This window comes from Balaenoptera acutorostrata, chromosome 2 (assembly GCF_949987535.1).
Source record: "Balaenoptera acutorostrata chromosome 2, mBalAcu1.1, whole genome shotgun sequence".
Classification (NCBI taxonomy): Eukaryota; Metazoa; Chordata; class Mammalia; order Artiodactyla; family Balaenopteridae; genus Balaenoptera; species Balaenoptera acutorostrata.
The window spans coordinates 169,120,719-169,139,091 of NC_080065.1; the positions used below are offsets into that span (position 1 = coordinate 169,120,719).

The following is an 18,373-nucleotide window of genomic DNA, read 5'->3' on the forward strand; positions in this document are numbered from 1 at the left end:
CTCAATAATGAATCCAGTCTGGGTTTTGTCTTTATTCCAATGTGGTTGTAAGACGTTAAGTTTTCACTTTTTCTGTGGAGGGCCAGGTTGTATGTATGCCTCCCAGCCTTGGAGATGGGGGGCCGGGTGGAGGGAGCCAGTGCTGTTGGAGCACACAAAGAGGGAGGGGGTGAGACAGTGGTTAAGAGGTCCCTTGGTGGCCTGGGGAGACAAGGGTGGCTCCAGGTACAAGTCCAAGTCCAGCTCCCCATGATCTAAATGCCCAGGCTGCCCCTTCTAGCATGCTCACCTACCTGCAGCTGAGCACCCTTTGGCCCCTCTGCTCTCCCTGCTGGCCATACATTACCCAGGACTCTTGGTACACCTGAAGTTGATGCAGGGGACCAGGCCAACATGGGACCCCAGGATGCTCACCTCCAAAAGGACAGTGCCCCTCCAAATGGGCTTGCAGGTAGTCTTGCTGGAACTCAAGAGATTTACCACATTTTCACACATCACTTTCTATTGTGACACATGACAACAACCTTCCCTTTAGTATGAGACACTTTCCACGTAAAATAAGTTTATTTAAGTACAAAGAATGAGTCAACACAAAGAAGAATAGAAGTAGCCATACTTGGCCACAACTAAGCCTCTTTGGGGACCTGGGGTGACCCCCAGAGGCCAGCCCTCCAGATCCCTGGGCCTCAGTCACTGTCATGCCTGTGCTTCCTCTTGCAGCAAGTCGAGGAGTCTGAGTCATGCCTAAGGGAGACCAGGGGACACCTGGCGTGAGGGCCCCTGCCTGCCCAGCACTCTGTCTCCATCCCCAGGCAGCTGTACCTACTGGATGGGAGCAGGGGGCTGTGAGGAATCCGCCCCCCTCCCGTGCTCCTTTTCTTTCCTCCTCTTCTCTTTCTTGTGCCGCCTCTTCTTTTTCTTCTCTTTCCTGCTCTTCTTGTGGCTTTCAGGGCTGCAAAAGGTGATATGGAGTGCCAGGAGCCTCTGGGGTTTTGGGGGTCTAGCCGGGGGTGGGGCCACCACAGTAGCCACTGACCATGTGTAGCCATTTCAACCTCAAATCACTAAAGGAAACTCCTCAGTACCATGTGTGGCCAGTGGCTACCATGGTGGGCATCACAGACACATTCCAACCACGGCAGAAAGGTCTGCAGGGCAGCACCTGACAATCTCATGGCTCCTTCCAGCCCTCCCTTTGGGATGCCCCTGCACTCTTGGGGCCGGGTGGTGACCCCCTCCTGTGCTCCCCAGGCCCTCACACAAGTGGCCCATGTCTGAGCATCCTCCTCCAGGGCCCCTGACCCTGCTGGGGGTCGGTAGGCAGTCATGAGACTGCCCCAGGGCTCAGGATCTCCAGAGGCTCCTCAAAAGAAGAAAGGGGCTGGAGCTGGGGAGTTCACTGACTGGAGAAGCAGCCAACATGCTGAGAAAACAGTTCTGTGCCCTGGGAGGCCTTACCCCGGCTCCACCTTCTCCTCTGACCGAGGCTTCTTTTTGGCCGAGGCCGGGGAGGTCCCTGTCCGACTGCTCTCCACGCGGTGGTGCTGCCGAGAAAAGCCACTCGGGGTGTGCGGGGCGCCCCGGCATACCGACCGGCGAGAACCAGCCAGAAGCTGGGAGGGTATCCCCAAGGAGAGACGGTCTGCCCCCATGGCCCTCAACAGGAAGAGACACTCAGACCGCCCCCCACCCCACCATGGGATCCCAGGATGTTTGGGGGTAGTTACCGTGAACACCGAAAGCCCCAGCTTAGCAGCCTCTTTGTCTTCCCGGGACAGCGCCACTCGCCCTGCAGAGCCACTACGGGGACGTGGGTGAGATCCCCCCATGGTGAGACACCCCCCCCCACACACACACCCACGGCGAGGACCGCCCCCCATCCCCAGGCCTCCCTAGAGAAGTGGTGCGCCCAGACGACCCGTGCTAGCGTCCACCTGGGCGGCTGACAGTGCGGAGCCCCGAGGAGCCACGCCCTCGCGATTTCTGGGGCCCCCAAAAACCCTCCGGCCCCTCACCTGGCGCTCCCCAGGCCCAGGAGCCGGTCCACTCCCTTCTCGGGGTCACCTCCTTCCCGCTTACAGACTTCGACAAAGTCCTGTTGGGGGGGGAAATGCAAGTGCTCACCACAGCGCGGGGTCAGCCCCCTCCCAATCCCGCCCCCGCACTCCAGGAGGGCCCACCTCTCACCTCCTTGCTCAGGCCGGTGGGCTGCTTCCTTACGTTCTTGTAGCCTCTGCGGGGGCCGCGCGTGAACTTCAGGGAGCTGCGGGCCTCGCCTCGGCCCCTGCCCCTGCCGCGCCCCCACCCGGAGGTAAACCAACACCCTCCCCGCCCCCGGCCCCCCCACCCCCACCCCGGCCCAAGCTCTCAAGGCGCACTCACAGCGCTGCCATGAGCGCCTCCTGCTCCGCCTGCCTCACAGCCGCCAGCTCCTGCTCCCGGCTCAGACCCGCGCTGTGCGCCCGGTCCTTGGCGTACCAGGTGAGGTCACGGCCCTTCTGCCAGCGGCCCACCGGGGCCATCAGCGAGTTGCCTGCGGGGAACGGAACGCCGAGTGCTCGGCACAGCCCGCGGGTCGGCGCACCCCCAGCCCACGAGCCCCCGGTCCCTGCGCCCCGCTCACCCAGGTAGTTCTCCCTCTGCTTATCAGTCTTCACATCCTCCCAGCTGAACTGGTCCTGCCCGCCGCGCACGCCGCCCCGGCTGGAGCCGAACATGGTAACAGGCAGCCCTCTACCTCCGGACTTCCCGGTACCCAGGCCCCACAGGTCCCCGCTCCCACTCACGCGTCGCACGCTGTGACGTCACGCCCGCGCCAAACCCGTGCGCTTGCGCTCTGTTCCCCCTCACCTCCCGAAGGTGTCCCGCCCTGGCGCGCCTGTCCCTCAGTGCCGGCCCCGAGCGCTTGCGCACTGCCGCGGCCCCAGCGGTGGCACTGGCAAAGGTGCGGAGGCTGGACCCGGGCACCCCAATGACAGGACAGCCGTTATTATAAGTCACGTTATGTGGGTGACGCCCCAGAGTCACTGTTCCCATTGTGTGCCGTGTTCCCTTGGCTGTGCCGGCAGAGGGGCAGGCACTGAAGAGACGTCTGCAAACCCGCACTAAGTTTCCCGGCTATAGCTGCTTGAGGTTTCTATCAGGTAGCAGGCTGCCTCAAAGACAGGGAGCCGCCAAGGTCAGGTCGCGCCTGCACCGCTCGTCGGGGGTACCGGCTGTGTCCAGTTCCCAAGGAAGCATTCAAGCACACCTCATCGCGTTCGTTCCCCAGACAGCGCAGAGAACGCCTCAGTCACCCACAAAGTGTTGGCAGACGCTTCTCATTCGGCACCGTTTCGGTCATTGCTGCTGTCAGGTGATGGCTCAGTATCCGAAGTAAATTGAGCTAGTCGTAGTGCAAGCGCGTTCCGTTTATCACCACAGCGAACCAGACTAGATTCAGTGATAACGGTGCTAGTGAGTGGAGGGGTGCCACTCTATTAGCCAACCCCTGCTGAATTGAACCCGTAGGGTGAACAAACGTTCTCTGAGGAATTTACAAGGCGTCAGGAGTGTTATTCTGTATGCCCTTTGTATTAGTCCTTTCACAAAACACTGCCCTCCTGCAGGTTACTCAGTGAGTTCACCTGATGGGCTGGCAGGGAATTAAGTGAGAAGAGGCCTTTCACCTGGCCTTCCTCTGAACCTGCTTTCTCGGGGCTCCCTCACTTGCCTGACGGCTGCCGGGGGCATCCTTGAGCAAGCAAGGTTGGCAGGGCCTGGAGTGGACAGCCGCCGTGGGGGCCGGGGGGTGGTGCAGTGCAGTGGATGTCCCCGTGCAGCTGCACAGTGCTGGTGTGGTGAGTGGACCAGAAGGGGTTGGCCTTCTGATCTAGAGATAAGGTACAGAGTTCATCTCCCACAGGCTGCTGGCTCCTGCCTCCCAGGTCATGAACAGAATGCCGTCCCCATCTACTATATGACAGTGCTCTACAACTGGCCCTCAGGTTTATGAGAAGGAGCCTGACAACCAAGGTCCTGTGATTGAACCCTAGGACCTAAGGAGAAGCAGCCCCAGGCCTGGGCCGGGTCAGCTGCTTTAAAAAAGGCTGGGAATTGCTCCCTTGGGTCTTGTAGGAAGGCTGCCAGGGTAAAACCAACCCCTGGAGCAGAAAGGCAGCAGTCAACTGGAAGGCCTAGCAGATTGTAGCTACAATGCACTGCAGACCTCAGTGGCGTTAACAAAGGGGAGCGGCCAGTCCCTTTGGCCCCTTTGATGGGGAGCACCTTCCCACTGCGTGCTGGGTAGGGCTGAGGGAGCCCTGGTGAGGGGTAGGGCAGGCCAGCTGTAGGCTAGGTGCAGATGTCCTTGGATCCCAGACACCCTGCTCCTCCCACCTACTCTTGGTGGCCACTGTGCTCCCCCAGGAGAGTCCCTGGTGCCCTGAGGCTGAAGGCAGCGCTAGAACCAAGGGGGCTCCAGGACCCAGAGGGGCAGGTACAGCAGTGGCCAGGCTTCCCTGCAGTAGGAAGAGCACCCATGACGTCGGTACTGTTGAAGGATCACATGCCCTTTGGACCTCATCCTAAAACCAAAACTGACCTGATTCTAAGCCCTCTGTTCAGCTCAGTTGTAGAGACCCTCCAGGCTAGGGCACATGAAAAGGAAAGACAAGATGGACACAGCTTCGTGAACACATGGTTTAAAGACACATGCCCCTCCCTGCTCCATAGCATCCCCCTCGGTCAGAGCAGCTTCCAGGCACCATCACTTTTTGGTCCAAAACTGCTTGTACTGCTCCACATCAAAGTCGTCACCGAGCTCTGGCTCCTCCTCCTTCTCTTTGACCTGGGCCTCTCGTTTCCGGAACCGTGCACGTCTCTCCTCTGGGGACAGAGAGTCCAGGTCCACAGGCATCTGCGGGGAGGAAGGGATGTGTACATGGCTCAGGTGGAGGGTACCAGGACGTTCTCCAGGGTCTCCACTTCACCTTGTTATCTACCACACAGTTTAGGTCTTATGTGTTCTGTTGGGTTTTCTCTCCCTTTGAAGCTTTTTTAAAAAACTTTTTCTGCTTGTTTTCCCAAGATGTGATATTTTTTCGAACACACAGCTCACTACTGCTTTCTCATCTTGGTGTGTGGAGTGAGCTCCAGGTCACCCTCCTCCCTCTCCTCAAACAATTCTGACCCATGACTTGCCCTCCCTCCCCAGTCCAGCGATGGTGGGTTCTGACCCCATGAACCCCTGGAGAAGCAGTTTCTACAGGCTAAGTCCTCCAAGGCCTGCACCCCAGGGGAGTGTCGGGGAAGGAAGCTTACTGTGAGCATCCGTCGAGGCTCCCGGTAGCGGATGTGGATGGTGGAACCATCCTGCTTGACCAGGAGCACAGGGTAGAGGCGTGCGTAGGTCTGCCGGTGCACTCGAGTGAGCGAGGCTCTGTTGCAATCAGCCCGCCGGGAGGACATATACAGTTGGCGGTGGCTCTCAAGGGCAGCCCCTGGTACCACACGCTGCCAGAGCAGGCTGCAGACACACACGAGCTGGTCAGCGGTTGGTGCCAGGACCAGAGTGGCCACGCAGCCCAGCTCCTATGGGGGCACACAGCAACCCGCACCAGGGCAGGACGTGGTCAGAGTAGCTCCACCCCACATCCAGAAAGAGGCTGCAGGGGTGAGCCCACAAGGCTCTCAGATGGGTGAGGACAGAGTCCACAGCCAGGACCCTGGTGGGTGTCTCTGGTGAGGCCTGGCCCCATGGCTAGGGTGCTGGACTACAGCATTGAGTGGGAAGCTGACTTCCAGGGGACTGCAAAGCTGGTGCTGTGGACTGACCATTTGAGTCCATCCCACGCCCCCTTCCCCATTCACACATCGAAGCCCTAACCCCCCGTGAGATGGTGTCAGGAGGTGGGACCTTTGGGTGGTGTTTAGGATTAGATGAGGTCGTGAGGGTGGGGTCCCCCCAGTAGGATTGGTGCCCTTATAAGAGGAAGAGACCAGAGAGTTAACTCTCTCCTCCATATGCAAGAAGGCAGCCATCTCTGAACCAGGAAGAGAGACTTCACCAGAACCCTGATGGCACCCTAATCTCAGACTTCCAGCTTTCATAAGCTGCCTGGTCTGTGGTGTTCTGCTAGGTCAGCCCAAGCAGACTGAGACACCTGGTCCACTTGGCTTCTGAGTGTGGTGGGCGCTCAGCCCTCCCGCACACAGCAGAGCACATGCTCCAAGGTGACAGGAAAGGGCTAGGTACTCTTCATGCCCCACTCTACCCAGCTACGTGACCCTACATTTGTCTCACCCACTCGGGACCTCGATTTCCCTGTCCCAGCCTTTCCCTGTGACCCCCCACCCCAAAGTCCCTTCCAGGCTGGCTTTCATGCAAACTTGAATTCAGAGCCCCAGGCTGTGCCTCAGTCCATCCGTTTCCTCATAGGTTTGAGGAAGAATGCGTTCAAACAAGTGCCAGAATTTCCTGGAATTGTCGGGTACTCTGGAAGTGACCTTCTTCTCCTGGCATCCTGCACACTCACCATGTGCCTTTTCCCAACTCCCTCACTGCATGGGCAGTCACATCAATGCAAACCTTCCCAACAGCCTCCCACCTGGTCCCCATTTCAATTCCAATTAAGTTCCCCTGCTTTGCGGGTAGTGATTCTAAAAACCTGATATTCACATAACGTCAGTAGCTCCCACCAGACTTTCAGGACTTCTCTCTCCACAAAGCAGCCAGCATGAGCACATGGGCCATGCACAGCCACAGTACGGCAGCCTCTGCTTTGGTTGTGGTTCCCACCACCCCCTGCACTCCCCAGCTGACACCTCAGGCTGAGGGCCCATCTCCTCCACTAGTCTGATGGCCTGGGGCAAGAACTGCATCTTATTTGCTACCAAGTCCCAGACCCTCCCTAGCTAAGTGCTCGTAAATTTTGGCAAAATGAATCCAGTCCCTGCCTCCAGAAGTGCAAGACTGGAGAAAGGAGGTGGTGGGTAAACTCCAGCACCAGAGGAACCTGCAGTCAGTTGGGCAGGGCCTGTACCTAAGCAGCACCAGGGAGCCCAGGACACAGCCGCTCTGGAGAACCTGGGGTTGGTGACTCAGGAGGCTTCTGGAAGGGGCTGGAGTCAACCCTTGAGGAGAAAGAGTGGATGTTTTCCCACCAAACAGCAGTTGCAGTTCCAACATGAACCTTCTCCAGCATGAGGGCCCTCCTGGGAACGCTGCAGCCAGAGTCCCTTCTCCATCTTCATACTAACCCACAGCTTCAGGTGCCACATCCCTCTCCCTAGATTCCACAGAAACAATTCAAAACCTGCATTCATTTTCTCCTCCATCAATACTGCTCACTTGGGGGAGACCAGGGAGTGAGAGGAACACACAGACGGGGAGGCAGTTCTGGTGGTAAGAGAAGGAAGGCCATGATCTTCTCCATGGCTGGCCCGCAGGCTCTGAATAGGACAGTGACCACCATCACATCTGTTTGGTGCCAGGTACTCACAAGTCACTTCCATTCCTCCTTCAACACCGTTAACGTGTCCACACATATGGTTCAACGTGTACTTGTATGTATTCTCCAGATAAACACACTGGCTCTGGAAGTTTTCCTGAGGCAGCAGAGCCTAAGGCTCTTGAGTTGGCATTCTTTGGGTGGCCCCATTACAGCAGTCCCAAGAGGCCTGGAAGTCCATGCTTACCCAAGCAGTCTGCCCTTGGCCACCATTCCTCCTGCAGCACGTGAAGGCCCAGGGTCAGTCACTGGCCCAGTGTGTGACCTGCTAGGCAAAGAAATGAGAGATCTTTTTAAAAGGCAGGCTTTACCACCTAACTGATTCTCACCAAATCCCAGCCAGGAACAAAGCAGTCTCCGAGGGCTTCCCTGGTGGCGCAGTGGTTGGGAGTCTGCCTGCCAATGCAGGGGACACGGGTTCGAGCCCTGGTCTGGGAGGATCCCACATGCCGCGGAGCAACTGGGCCCGTGAGCCACAATTACTGAGCCTGCGCGTCTGGAGCCTGTGCTCCGCAACAATAGAGGCCGCGATGGTGAGAGGCCCGCGCACCGCGATGAAGAGTGGTCCCCACTTGCCGCAACTAGAGAAAGCCCTCGCACAGAAACGAAGACTCAACACAGTCATAAATAAATAAATAAATAAATAAATAAAAGAACGTGAATTTCTAAAAAAAAAAAAAGCAGTCTCCGAGACATTACCAGGTCAGTGCCAGTCTTGCCCAGTAACCTATCAGGCTTCCAGCCCTGACCTGGCATTAGAATCACCTGTGGAACGTTTTTGACCTGGAGATGCCCCAGTCCTACTCCCCAAAACTCTGACTTAGTACGTCTGCAGCAGGGCCCAGGCCCATCCTGGTGGGTTGCTGAGTCAGGGAAGCCACTCTGAGGATGGAATGCAACGTAAACGGAGAAGACTAGCTCATACCTTGTTTTCCAAGGTCATTGCATTCTCACAAAATCCAGCGAGGTAAAGATTACAAAAGGGCAGCCGCGGCTTACTAAACCTTGAGTCCCAGGGAAACTGAGGTTTCCGCGGTGACAAACCAGTTGTTTCAAATGTAGAAGACCTGATGTATCAGACATTCAGACCCCAGGAAAAGAGCCCTCCCGGCCGAGATGAGAAGGTTTGCCTCGCTATCCCCTGTCAGGGCAGGGCATCTGCAGGCTTCCTTCCGCCTTAGGACGTGACTCAGCAGGACAACGAAATGCTATAAACCTCCCAAGCGATACCCGCCCATTCTCTCGCCCTCGAGGGCGGCTTGCGGCGGGGCCCGGACCCTCCCTTGGGGGAAGCCCTCCAAGCCCGCGCGACGCGGCGCCTTTCCGGCACCAACTTGCCACCCTCACCGCCTCCGGAGCGGCCTCGAGGACCAGCGGCCCGGCCGCCACTGGCCAATCGGGTGCGGGACTGGCCAGAGCCCAATCCACAATCACTGTAAACGCAGCTTTCAGTCCTCCTGCAGCACCGCCATAACGTCATCCGGCGGGCGCAGCGTCGTGCGGCGCTGACGTACGGCCTTGAAAGGCGGGGCGAGGCCGGCGCAGCTCCGACCAACTTGCCCGCTGGCTGAGGCGGGTCCAGCGCCGCGCTGAAGTGCTTCTCTGAGGGGCGGAGAGAGGCCGGGCCGGCGCGGCGCTGCTCTGTGACGTACGTCCCCGCGGGCGGTGGCGGCGGCCCTTCATGCTGCGGCGCCCGCTGGCCGGGCTGGCGGCGGCCGCCCTGCGCCGAGTCCCCTCGGACGGTGAGTGGCGGCCCCTCGCAGAGGGGCGGAGGTCCGGGCGCGCGCAGGCCCCGGGAGGGCCTTCCTGGGGAGTCCGGCCCCGGGCTCGCGTGTCGCTGTATGAATCCGCGGAGAAGAGGCGGGAACCGCCGCTGATTGCGTGCGAGGGGCCGCCAGAGCCCGTGCTGAGCGCCGGTGTCGTGGACCTGCCTGAGGGACTCCTGAGGCTGTGCTCGTGAATTTTGTCATCCCGCCAGCCACCGAAATTGCCCTCGGCGGTCCTCAGTGGTTCCCAGAGTTCCGTCTCGGGGCGAGCAAAGCGGGGTAGACGAGGAGAGAGGGTAGTGCGTCTTCTCATGGAGGCAAATTCAGGGAGGCTTTCCTTCGCTTTGAAGTTGTATTCCGTGTGTCTGTGTTTTAGCATTGCTTTTGGTAGTTACTATTTTACTTAGACAAATTAAAAGCTGGTTCCCCTGTGTCAGTCCTCAAAAGGTAGGAGGAAATTCTCCTGGCACGGGAAGCTCCAAACAGCTTGTAAAACCCCTGCAGCTTGAGGACTTCATGCTGGATGCCATTGTGGACCCTGCAGGATGCGGAGGGGCAGAGAGGGGAAGCAGCCTGACACCCCTCTCCAAGGTGGGCCACACAGCAGAGCCGAAAACCCTGCGAGATCAGGGTTTTGAAGGACCTTAGGTTGCCGCAGAAGTCCCGATTAGCTCACCCGGCCTGTAGAAGTATGTAGTGTACCCCGAGCTCAAGAGGAGCAGCACAGATAACAGTTGGGAAACCCTCCCGGTGGTCCAGCTTTGGTGCTATGTTTGGTTCCCAAATATTGCAAACGCAGCGGCGTCCTAGGTGGGCGGAGCTGACTGCTCCAAGGACTCCCAGCCAAGAGGGCCCCGGGGACTGCTGCAGGCTCCTGGCCAGCACCACAGCCCAGCGCTGCTGGACATTGCAGATATGGGTATTCCACGCAGGAGCAGGTTGTTGGTGGCAGGCCTTCCTGCCTCGCGGGCATGGTAGCTGGGGTTCAGCTTCCCTCAGGGCAAGACACTTCAAGTCTAGGTTGCTGGAGCTGCCCATCTGCTGATTTTAGACATTCTTTGGGGAGCAGTGAGAGGGAGTGAGTCTCCACCCAGATGCTGGTTTGAGGAGGAACAGTGAGGTGTGCCACCTCACATGTTATCAGTGTCTTTTGATAGCGGTGGAGGAGGTGGAAGCTCAGGTGATGATTGGCCAGTGTGGGATGAGGCCCACGGGGACAGGAGGAGGGAGGCCAAGATGTGCTTCTCATGGTCGGCCTTGCACGAGTCCCCTGTGAGTGCCCCTTGGCAGCATGCCTGGCCAAATGTGGTCTTTTCTGGACTTTTCTGTCACTCTTTCACTTCCCAGACCATGACTTGTGAGGGACCCAGGAAAACCTTCACCTCCACCACCAGGAGGGATGTGGGCTGGGTGTGGCTTCCTGTCTTATCATTGACAAGCTGAATTTCCTGCCACGTGAGCCCCCACTCTGCCCTCTTCTTGTGAGAATGCCACACACTTGCCTGCACACACCAGGCCAGCTTGTGATCTGGGTTGGTGCCACACCTGTGATAAGTACAGTTTGCTTGGGCTTTCCTTTAGATTCTGAGAACACGTTGATCCAGCCCTTGACCTTTGTCTGGAACTGGTAAGATCAACAGTTTATTTGAGTAGCAGATTCTACAAGTTCTGAAGTTGTACATTTTTCTTCAGCCACACCCAAACTTTTTTTTTTTAAACACTTGAACTGTTGATCTCCATCTTTTGCGTCACATTTAGCATAGCCCAAGAAACACGTTCAGAGGATTTGAGGAAGAGCAAGAAGGAAGGTATTATGATGTGGTTGGGGGTGGAAGGAAGTGACCCCAGTCCTCAAGGAGAAAAGGGAAAGCACAGAGGGTGAGCTGCTGGGGCCCTGGTATGGAGGCAGGTGCCCTTCAGTCGGGCTCTGACCCCTGGCTGAACCTGTGTACCAGGTCTCTGTTCCCCCTGGGTCCTTCTCTGATCCTGTGCGTGCTGGGCCTTGATTTCCCCTGGTCCCTGGCTGACCCTGGGTGTGCTTGACCTTTGTTCCCCTCTCTGTGAGAGTGAACCCTGCCCCAACCAGAAGGGCTTGGGCTTTTTCTTGCTCCATGATTTGTATGTCCTGGACCCCTTTCCCTTTCATGCTCCCTCTGCCTTCCCTTAGGGCTAGAACTGAGGATCTCATGTGGGACTGAATCCCCGTTCTTCTCCTTGATGGAAAGAGATCCAGATGCAGCTGTGTAGTGCCACGACAGGCCTGAGTCCTCCATAGTGTGGCTTCTTGCCAACACTTTTGAAGGACAAGCTTCCTCTCAGGGAAGGCATGGTCTCACCCCACTGCTGGGAGAGGAAGTGAGAAGAAAATCGCTGGCTGCGTTGTGGCTCTCCCACTTCAAGTCAGGTTCTTGAAGGTTAAATGGTTTCTTAAGGTCATTGGGCCAGGACATGTCCCACACACGGAGCACCTGAGGCCAAGGCCAGGGTAGTTCTCCTGTCCCACACAGCCTGTTTGGGGGATAGGGCATGACCAGCTATCCTAACCCAGATCAACTCATGTCTTGTGGCTTGTGTTTTGCAAGAGGGCTGGTGGGGTTTGACTTCCCTTCTCTGTATCCTCAGAGGATTGTACCTTGTCTTAGTGTCTCATGGAGGAGTGGGGAGGGAAGTGGGGTGGTGGCCATGTCCAGCCCTTGGGACAGGGCGGGAAGGCAGGTGGAAGCAGGAAGGAGAGCAGGAAATGCTTCTCGAGGCAAGCCTTCCAGGGCTGCCTGAGGAGCTCCTTGTGAGGGGTTCCAGCAGAGAGCATTCCAGAATGCACAGGCTTGCACCAGCGACTCCTACAGAAATTGCATCCCTGATCCTTATTGCTGTCCTTGTGAAATTTCCAGTTTCTTGCCAGGAAGCTGGGGTTCAGAATTGTGGAATAGTCAAGGAGTAGAGGATACAGAACATTCCTAACTGCCAATCAGTTCTACCAGCTGCTGGGGCCAAAATCAGGCTCAGGGGTATCTGGCACACTTGATCACTGGGACTGAGGGGCCTTGAGGTCTGTCCCACACTGAGTGTGCTCCTGTCAAAGGTGGCTTTAGTGAGCACTCTCATCACCATGATCACTGGGTGGAGCCCAGTACCCAGCGACTCCCCACGTGCCTTCTGCAGGGCTAGGCCACTCCAACGTGGTCTTTGTGGTTCGGGCCCTCGTACTAAGAGGAGGTGACTGACCTCAGGGAAGAGCCCCACAAGAGGAAGGACTCTGGATCCCACCCACCTCAAGGCAATGGTGCTAGGTGGGTGCCCCCTCCCCTTGTCATCAATAGTGTGACCTTTGAAGGAGGGCACGATGGATGGCCAGCACTGGGAAGGCCTGGGGCCTGGACTTGAGGGGCAGGTTGGGGCTCAGGAGGATACCCTGTGAGGAGTGGGCTGGCAGGGTAGGGTGATGATTTGGACCCAGGCAGGGAGTGAACTTTGCAGCCATCAGCCAGTCCCCATGCGTGCATACATACCTGCTGCTTACTGCCAGTGGTTGTTGGGCTGGGGGATGGGAGGTCTCAGTGGGATGCAGGTGCCGTGCCCATGCCCCCAGGGTTCATGACATGGCGTAGAAAGCCAGATAGAAACCAGTGTTTTGAGGTAAGATGATGAGTAAGACTTGTGCACAACGTGCTCCTTCAGGGTTTCAGGCGTTGGGACTTCCATGTGTAGTGTTTGGTCCTGATTGAAGACATGTCTTCCCTGTGTAGGTTTGCAGTGTCCAGATGTTAGAGCTTATGACCACAACCTCTGGCCATGATTGCAGGCATGGGGAACAGGGCAGGAACTGCCGGGGAAACATGTTAGGGGCCTGTGTGCTGGCCTGGAGGCACAGGGCAGGTCAAGACCATGTAGCCTCTGGGTGTTGCTGGCAGGTTTACAGTTGGGGGCTGTGGGATGTGAGGGCGGGGCTCCTGTTCAAGTTGGACACATGGCAAAGGAGCATAGTGTTCCTGAGGGGCTTCTTCATAGAGAGGCAGGATGGGCCCTCCCCTCCCTGGAGGTGGATACCCCAAGTTGGGTCCAGAAGGCACCAGCTGCATCCACTGAGTTGAGGGTTTGTTGCTGTGAGCAAGGCCCAGGAAGGCTTTCTGGTCCATCTCTTGTGAGCATTGCCATGTGTCCACTTGATGTTGCCCCCGCCCTGGAGAAACTCACATTCCTGTGGCGCCTACATGCTGCCAGGTCCTGGGAAGACCTCTGCTGCTGAACAACCACAGCTGCCCTGCTTGCAAGGTGGGGAGGCAGTGTGTGTGCGGTGGTGACTCGGCACAGTCCAGAGGCCAGGCAGTGTGGTGGCAGACCCCAGCCTCCATAGCCTTTCTCTTTCCAGGACTCCTCTAGGAGCAGCAACCTTGCTCGGGGACCGACTGGCCCCCGGTATCTCCTCTGTTCTCCTATGCTCCTCCACCCCGACATAGCTCTCCCCACAACCCTGGTCACTCACTGTCTAGAAGTCAGGACAGACCCAGGGGGGTGGGCTGGGTTGCGCACAGGACGTTCATTCTGCAAAGGAAGGAACTTTGTGAAGGCCAACAGTGAGCCAGAGATGAGACCTTCCCATGCACCAGTCCTTAGGGTAGGGAGGGGGCTGCGCTCTATTGGGCAGCAACAGCAGTGGGCTTGGAGTCGGACACACACACGTGTGGGCATTTGTATGGTGCACTGTGTCTGGGTGGGAAAGTCAAGACACCAGAAAGGAGTTGGGAGTCCAATGGGACCGTTGCTAGATAAAAACGGTGTACTATTGTAATAGGAAACTTGGAAGAGACAAAGGAACTAAGAACTGGCCACTTAGAAGTGACAGATAATTGATGAGCTCCTCTGGGTCCATTTCTTCTATCTCTCTGCAGCAGGGGAGCGTATCTGTTTCCCGACTCCTTCTCCGGGGTGTTTGCATATGGCATGATGGTCCCAGAATAGCTAGCTATGCTTTGGCCAGATTACCCAGGTTGTCCTCATTGCGGATTAGGAAAGCAGTGCCCACCTGGGGCCCTGCTGGAGAGCTGCCCTGTGCTAGATGACTGGGTATCCCCGAGCAGAGTGGCCTGTCCCTCCTGGGCCTCATCGCTGGTCTGCTGGCCACTAACTGCTCCTCCACACCTTACCAGGCACCCCACAGACAGAGCCCTGCTGGGGTAGGCCAGCTCACCACACGCCCTCCCAGGGTCTCCCACCAGGGCAACACACAGCCTCCCAGCCTCCTAACTCAGTGCCTGCCTCGATTCCTGTCTTCTGAGGCTCCCGATGCACCTGACCTTCCTCAGCCCATCTTGCTCACGTGGCTGGGTGGGCAAGTGCGCATCTCTAGGGTGAGGAGCGGCCTTTGCCCTCTGCTGAGCAGGTGGTGCTGGCTGCCCTGGGAGGGATTTAGTGCTTAGAGGGTGGGGAGCAGCCAAGGATTACCACTCTCCTCTCAGCTTATCCCGAGCAGCCCCAAGGTGAGCACGGAGGCCGCACCCCACGCAGAAGGTAGGTCCTGTATGAAGGGTGCTGGGATGATCCGAGGGGCACAGAGCAGGCTAAGCTGATGCTTCCAGAGCTCCCCCACTATTCCTGCCCTTGGCGTTTTCACCTGTGGCAGGTGTCTGAGCCGTGTGCTATGAGCTGGAAGGGTGGCACCCATTGCTCTTCTGCTGGCTTCATGAGACCCAGGTATCAGAGAGGGGAATCAGGAAGCTGTGGTCGTTTGGGGTCAACCCCTTGCTTTTCAGTGGAAGTTCCCAGAACAGGGCTTGGGTTCCACTGACCTTGACCAAGGGCACCTCTGGGGTGTGGTGCCAGGAGACACAGGAATTGGGACCCGGACATGCCCATCCCAGGAGCTCCTTGAGGGTGGGATAGGAGTGGACAACTGGGGAGGCCACACATTTGTGGTCAGTGCATGTATTACCAGGTAGCACGCCCAAAGGGAGGCATAGCCAGGGTTTGAGCATGGCTCTGAGTGACTGCCCACAACTCTGCCCAATTTCTGGGGTGAATTCACTTGGGGCAGAGGTGGGGGCACTGCAGCCACCTCGCCCACTTCCATAGGGAGCAAGGAATTTGCTTGCCTCCCCTGATATTTGCCTCCCCTGTACCCCTCTACAGGGATGTCAGGACCAAGGCCCGTTGTCCTGAGCGGACCCTCAGGGGCTGGGAAGAGCACCCTACTGAAGAGACTCCTGCAGGAACACAGCAGTATCTTCGGCTTCAGCGTGTCCCGTGAGGCCCCAGGGGAGGTGGGGGAGGGTCTCAAGGAAGCTGGGGGCGGGGACCCCTGCTGACATGCCCTGAAGCCCCCCACACTCCCACATGGTGGGGCGGAAGCCCCCGCACTGCTGACCCTAACCTGGAGCCTCCTCTCCCACACCCTCAGATGGGCTGAGCCAGGCCCTGTGGGCAAGGCCCTGGGGATGGGATGCCTGGGGCTCCAGGTGTCCCAAGTCAGTCACTGGTACTTGTTCCTAGACACCACAAGGGACCCGAGGCCAGGAGAGGAGAACGGCAAAGGTGAGCTCAGCCAGCTGGCCTCAGTGCTCCAGCACAGGACTGGAGCAGCCCTCCATTTGTCAGAGTGATGCATGAGGCCTCAGTCTCCCCATCAGCTCTTCCTCCTTTGCAGATTACTACTTTGTGACCAGGGAGGTGATGCAGCGGGACATTGCCGCCGGAGACTTCATCGAGCATGCTGAGTTCTCAGGGAACTTGTATGGGACCAGGTGGGCCATGCTTGGGGCCCTCCCTTCCTCCAGTTCTCTCAGGAACCTAGAGTGGGCAGCCCAGGCAGGGGTATCTCTCTCTCTGTGGGCCCTGGGCAGGGGGTCTCCCCTTGACTGGGCCCCAGGTGGGGGATTTCTTTCTATGGGCCGTCTGGGCAGTTGGGGCAAGGGACCCAGCCCCCCAGGAGTCAAGATGCAACCACAGTCAGGGCTCTCTAGGCCACCCGCTCCTGGCCCAGCCCTACTTATGTCTACCTGGCCAGGCTGCTGTGAGAACAGTGGGCCACACAAGGGACTGGTATGCAATGAGGACTCGGAGGACCTAGGTCTCATGGGTCGGCAGGTTGCACTGTGCACCCCCCCCTCCAACCCGTGGGGTAGCCTGAGAGGGTCCCTGGCACAACAGCGGCTGCCCCTCCCAACAACCCACCAGAGCGGGGTCTTTGCTGGCTCCTCACACCTGACTTGCAAGGCCTGGAAGCAGTGCCTTGACACAAGCAGGCAGGGCCAGGCATGCCTCTGTGCATAGCCTGTCCCTGAGCCACCTAGCTGGGCGAGGCCAGGACCCCACAGGACCCAGCATACTCTGCCCCAGGTGCAGATGGGAAGAGCAGTGGGCTGCCAAGTGGGGTCATTTGGCCACTGTTGGGACACACAATGCCCGCTGAGGGGCAGTCCCCCCAGTGGATGAGGAGCACATGGTACGTGGTGACCCTAGGGTGAGGGGCCAAGGCCTGCAAAGGGTGGCCAGGGGATGAGGAAGCCCAAGGGCGTGCCGTGTAGTGCTGTGGGGGCCATAGCCAGGGCATCCCTCTCCAGGCAGGGCCCCAGCATGCAGGATATGGGAGGGTGGTCGCCATCGCTAGCCTGAGGGCACGATCCAGGGGGTGATGCCAGAAGCTTCTGGAGGCATGATTGGTGGGTGGGACTGATTGGGGTGATGGAGTGGTGTGGGGCCTGGGAGCAGGTGCCAGGAGAAGGAGAGGCCCTGGGCCAGGGTCTGAAGGTGCCCCTCCCTACCACTACAGCAGACCAGCAGAGGGCCCCCTCGTGCAAGGGTTGCTCAGGGAATACTTCCAGAAAGAGGGAACAGATGCCACAGTTAGGCTGGGCCCCTGTGGGCACCCCCAGAGAGGCCCAGAGCAAGGGATGGGCAGTGATGGTCGCACTGAGGCTCTTCGAGGCCATGGGGGCTGCTAGGGCCTCAGGAGCCCACAGCTGAGCAGCCCCCCTCCTATCATCCCCCAGCAAAGCAGCTGTGCGGGCCGTGCAGGCCATGAACCGCATCTGTGTGCTGGATGTGGACCTGCAGGGCGTGCGCAACATCAAGAAGACCGACCTGCGGCCCATCTACATCTTTGTGCAGCCACCCTCACTGGATGTCCTGGTGGGGGCTGAGGGAGGAGGGCGGGGGGGCAACCCTGGAGGCTCTGACCTTCTGACTTTCATACTTCGTCTCAGGAGCAGCGGCTGCGGCAGCGGAACACAGAGACGGAGGAGAGCCTGGCTAAGCGTCTGGCTGCTGCCCGGGCCGACATGGAGAGCAGTGAGTGTGGGCACCTATCACTCCGTGTCCCTGGACCCTCTCCAACCCCCACAGTAGAACAGTCCCATCCAGCAAGGAGCAGAGGAGGGCTGGAGCCATCACCCAGCACTGTGGTCCACGTGAAGGGTCCCCGGACCCCCACCTCTGTCACCACAGCCTCCACTGACCCTGCCCCCACCCTCAGGCAAGGAGCCCGGCCTGTTTGACCTGATCATCGTCAACGACAGTCTGGACAAGGCCTACTGGGTCCTGAAGGAGACGCTCTCTGAGGTGGGCTGGGGGTGGAGGTGGGGCCTCAGACCTCTGTCTGGCAAACGGGGAAAACAGGCTGGGACAGGTGATATGGCGGCCCCAGGCCCTGGGCGAGACCCTCTTCCTTTTCCCAGCCTCTCTTCCTTTCTCCCCGGCAGGAAATAAAGAAGGCTCAAGCAACTGGTCACTCCTGAGGAGGTCCACCGGCTATAACTCCTCAGGTGGGGCCTAGGGCCTGGCACCCACCTGCAGCAGGCCAGGGTCTCCGGCGGTGGCTCTGCTCAACTCAGCTAGCACCCAGGGTTTGGGGTGCTGCCTGTCTTCCCTTACTCCCCCACTGTGACTGGAGGACTTTTCTCTCACCCCCTCTCCCCATGTCCATTTCTAGGCTTCCTCCCCACCCCACCCTATCAACCCCCCTCCCATGGAAGCTGGGCCAACATCCAAATAAAGAACTGCTGGGTTAGAGTGTCCTTGAGCCCTTGGCTCCTGGCCCTGGTGGGTGGGGCCACAGTGCACCACTCCAGACCCGCCCCTCCGCACCCTGCTCTTGGCAGCCACACCCTAACTGGCCAGCCCCTG

The 18,373-nt window shown here is 58.5% G+C and overlaps 3 protein-coding genes across 10 annotated transcripts; 1 reads left to right on the forward strand and 2 right to left on the reverse strand.

The window, feature by feature from the left end:
* Positions 1-526: 526 nt before the first annotated feature.
* On the reverse strand, positions 527-2,805 carry C2H1orf35 (chromosome 2 C1orf35 homolog). 2 transcript variants are annotated; one of them, XM_057540850.1, is made up of 8 exons: positions 2,624-2,805; positions 2,383-2,533; positions 2,188-2,233; positions 2,016-2,095; positions 1,728-1,800; positions 1,459-1,544; positions 823-952; positions 527-744 (listed from the first exon to the last, which is right to left on the reverse strand). In XM_057540850.1, the coding sequence occupies exons 1-7, from the start codon at positions 2,715-2,717 to the stop codon at positions 823-825; spliced, it is 660 nt and encodes a 219-aa protein (XP_057396833.1). In that variant the 5' UTR covers positions 2,718-2,805; the 3' UTR covers positions 527-744. The 2 variants fall into 2 exon arrangements, with proteins under 2 accessions (XP_057396833.1, XP_057396832.1); XM_057540849.1 differs by having other exon boundaries at positions 528-744; positions 827-952.
* Positions 2,806-4,666: 1,861 nt separating this feature from the next.
* MRPL55 (mitochondrial ribosomal protein L55) lies at positions 4,667-8,989 on the reverse strand. Of its 5 annotated transcripts, none has more exons than XM_028163453.2 (4): positions 8,838-8,989; positions 7,678-7,755; positions 5,302-5,506; positions 4,667-4,897 (listed from the first exon to the last, which is right to left on the reverse strand). In XM_028163453.2, exons 2-4 carry the CDS (start codon positions 7,701-7,703, stop codon positions 4,748-4,750), a joined length of 381 nt encoding a protein of 126 aa, XP_028019254.2. In that variant the 5' UTR covers positions 7,704-7,755; positions 8,838-8,989; the 3' UTR covers positions 4,667-4,747. The 5 variants fall into 5 exon arrangements, with proteins under 5 accessions (XP_028019254.2, XP_007169960.2, XP_057396627.1 ...); XM_007169898.2 differs by having other exon boundaries at positions 7,678-7,758; positions 8,838-8,975; XM_057540644.1 differs by lacking the exon at positions 8,838-8,989 and adding an exon at positions 8,416-8,716.
* Positions 8,990-9,015: 26 nt separating this feature from the next.
* GUK1 (guanylate kinase 1) lies at positions 9,016-18,269 on the forward strand. Of its 3 annotated transcripts, XM_057540642.1 has the most exons (9): positions 9,101-9,232; positions 12,419-12,546; positions 15,383-15,496; positions 15,743-15,784; positions 15,897-15,993; positions 17,242-17,380; positions 17,455-17,539; positions 17,724-17,809; positions 17,950-18,269. In XM_057540642.1, exons 2-9 carry the CDS (start codon positions 12,537-12,539, stop codon positions 17,983-17,985), a joined length of 609 nt encoding a protein of 202 aa, XP_057396625.1. In that variant the 5' UTR covers positions 9,101-9,232; positions 12,419-12,536; the 3' UTR covers positions 17,986-18,269. The 3 variants fall into 3 exon arrangements, with proteins under 3 accessions (XP_057396624.1, XP_057396625.1, XP_007169961.1); XM_057540641.1 differs by lacking the exon at positions 12,419-12,546 and having other exon boundaries at positions 9,016-9,232; XM_007169899.3 differs by lacking the exons at positions 9,101-9,232; positions 12,419-12,546 and adding an exon at positions 9,699-9,847.
* The last annotated feature ends 104 nt before the right edge of the window (positions 18,270-18,373 follow it).

What these genes read in the sequence shown, in the direction of transcription:
- C2H1orf35 (XM_057540849.1), bottom strand. Translation starts at nt 2,717, where the DNA reads ATGTTCGGCTCCAGCCGGGGCGGCGTGCGCGGCGGGCAGGACCAGTTC. An exon ending in GAGGCGCTCATGGCAGCGCT is followed by an intron (nt 2,234 to 2,382) that starts GTGAGTGCGCCT and finishes CGGCCCCCGCAG; the next exon opens with AGGCTACAAGAACGTAAGGA. An exon ending in GAGGAGAAGGTGGAGCCGGG is followed by an intron (nt 953 to 1,458) that starts GTAAGGCCTCCC and finishes CACCTTTTGCAG; the next exon opens with CCCTGAAAGCCACAAGAAGA.
- MRPL55 (XM_057540643.1), bottom strand. Translation starts at nt 7,168, where the DNA reads ATGTTGGAACTGCAACTGCTGTTTGGTGGGAAAACATCCACTCTTTCT. An exon ending in GGCTCCCTGGTGCTGCTTAG is followed by an intron (nt 5,507 to 7,022) that starts GTACAGGCCCTG and finishes GTGTGTCTGCAG; the next exon opens with CCTGCTCTGGCAGCGTGTGG. An exon ending in AGCCTCGACGGATGCTCACA is followed by an intron (nt 4,898 to 5,301) that starts GTAAGCTTCCTT and finishes TCCTCCCCGCAG; the next exon opens with ATGCCTGTGGACCTGGACTC.
- GUK1 (XM_057540641.1), top strand. Translation starts at nt 9,172, where the DNA reads ATGCTGCGGCGCCCGCTGGCCGGGCTGGCGGCGGCCGCCCTGCGCCGA. An exon ending in AGGAGAGGAGAACGGCAAAG is followed by an intron (nt 15,785 to 15,896) that starts GTGAGCTCAGCC and finishes CCTCCTTTGCAG; the next exon opens with ATTACTACTTTGTGACCAGG. An exon ending in TGAAGGAGACGCTCTCTGAG is followed by an intron (nt 17,810 to 17,949) that starts GTGGGCTGGGGG and finishes TCTCCCCGGCAG; the next exon opens with GAAATAAAGAAGGCTCAAGC.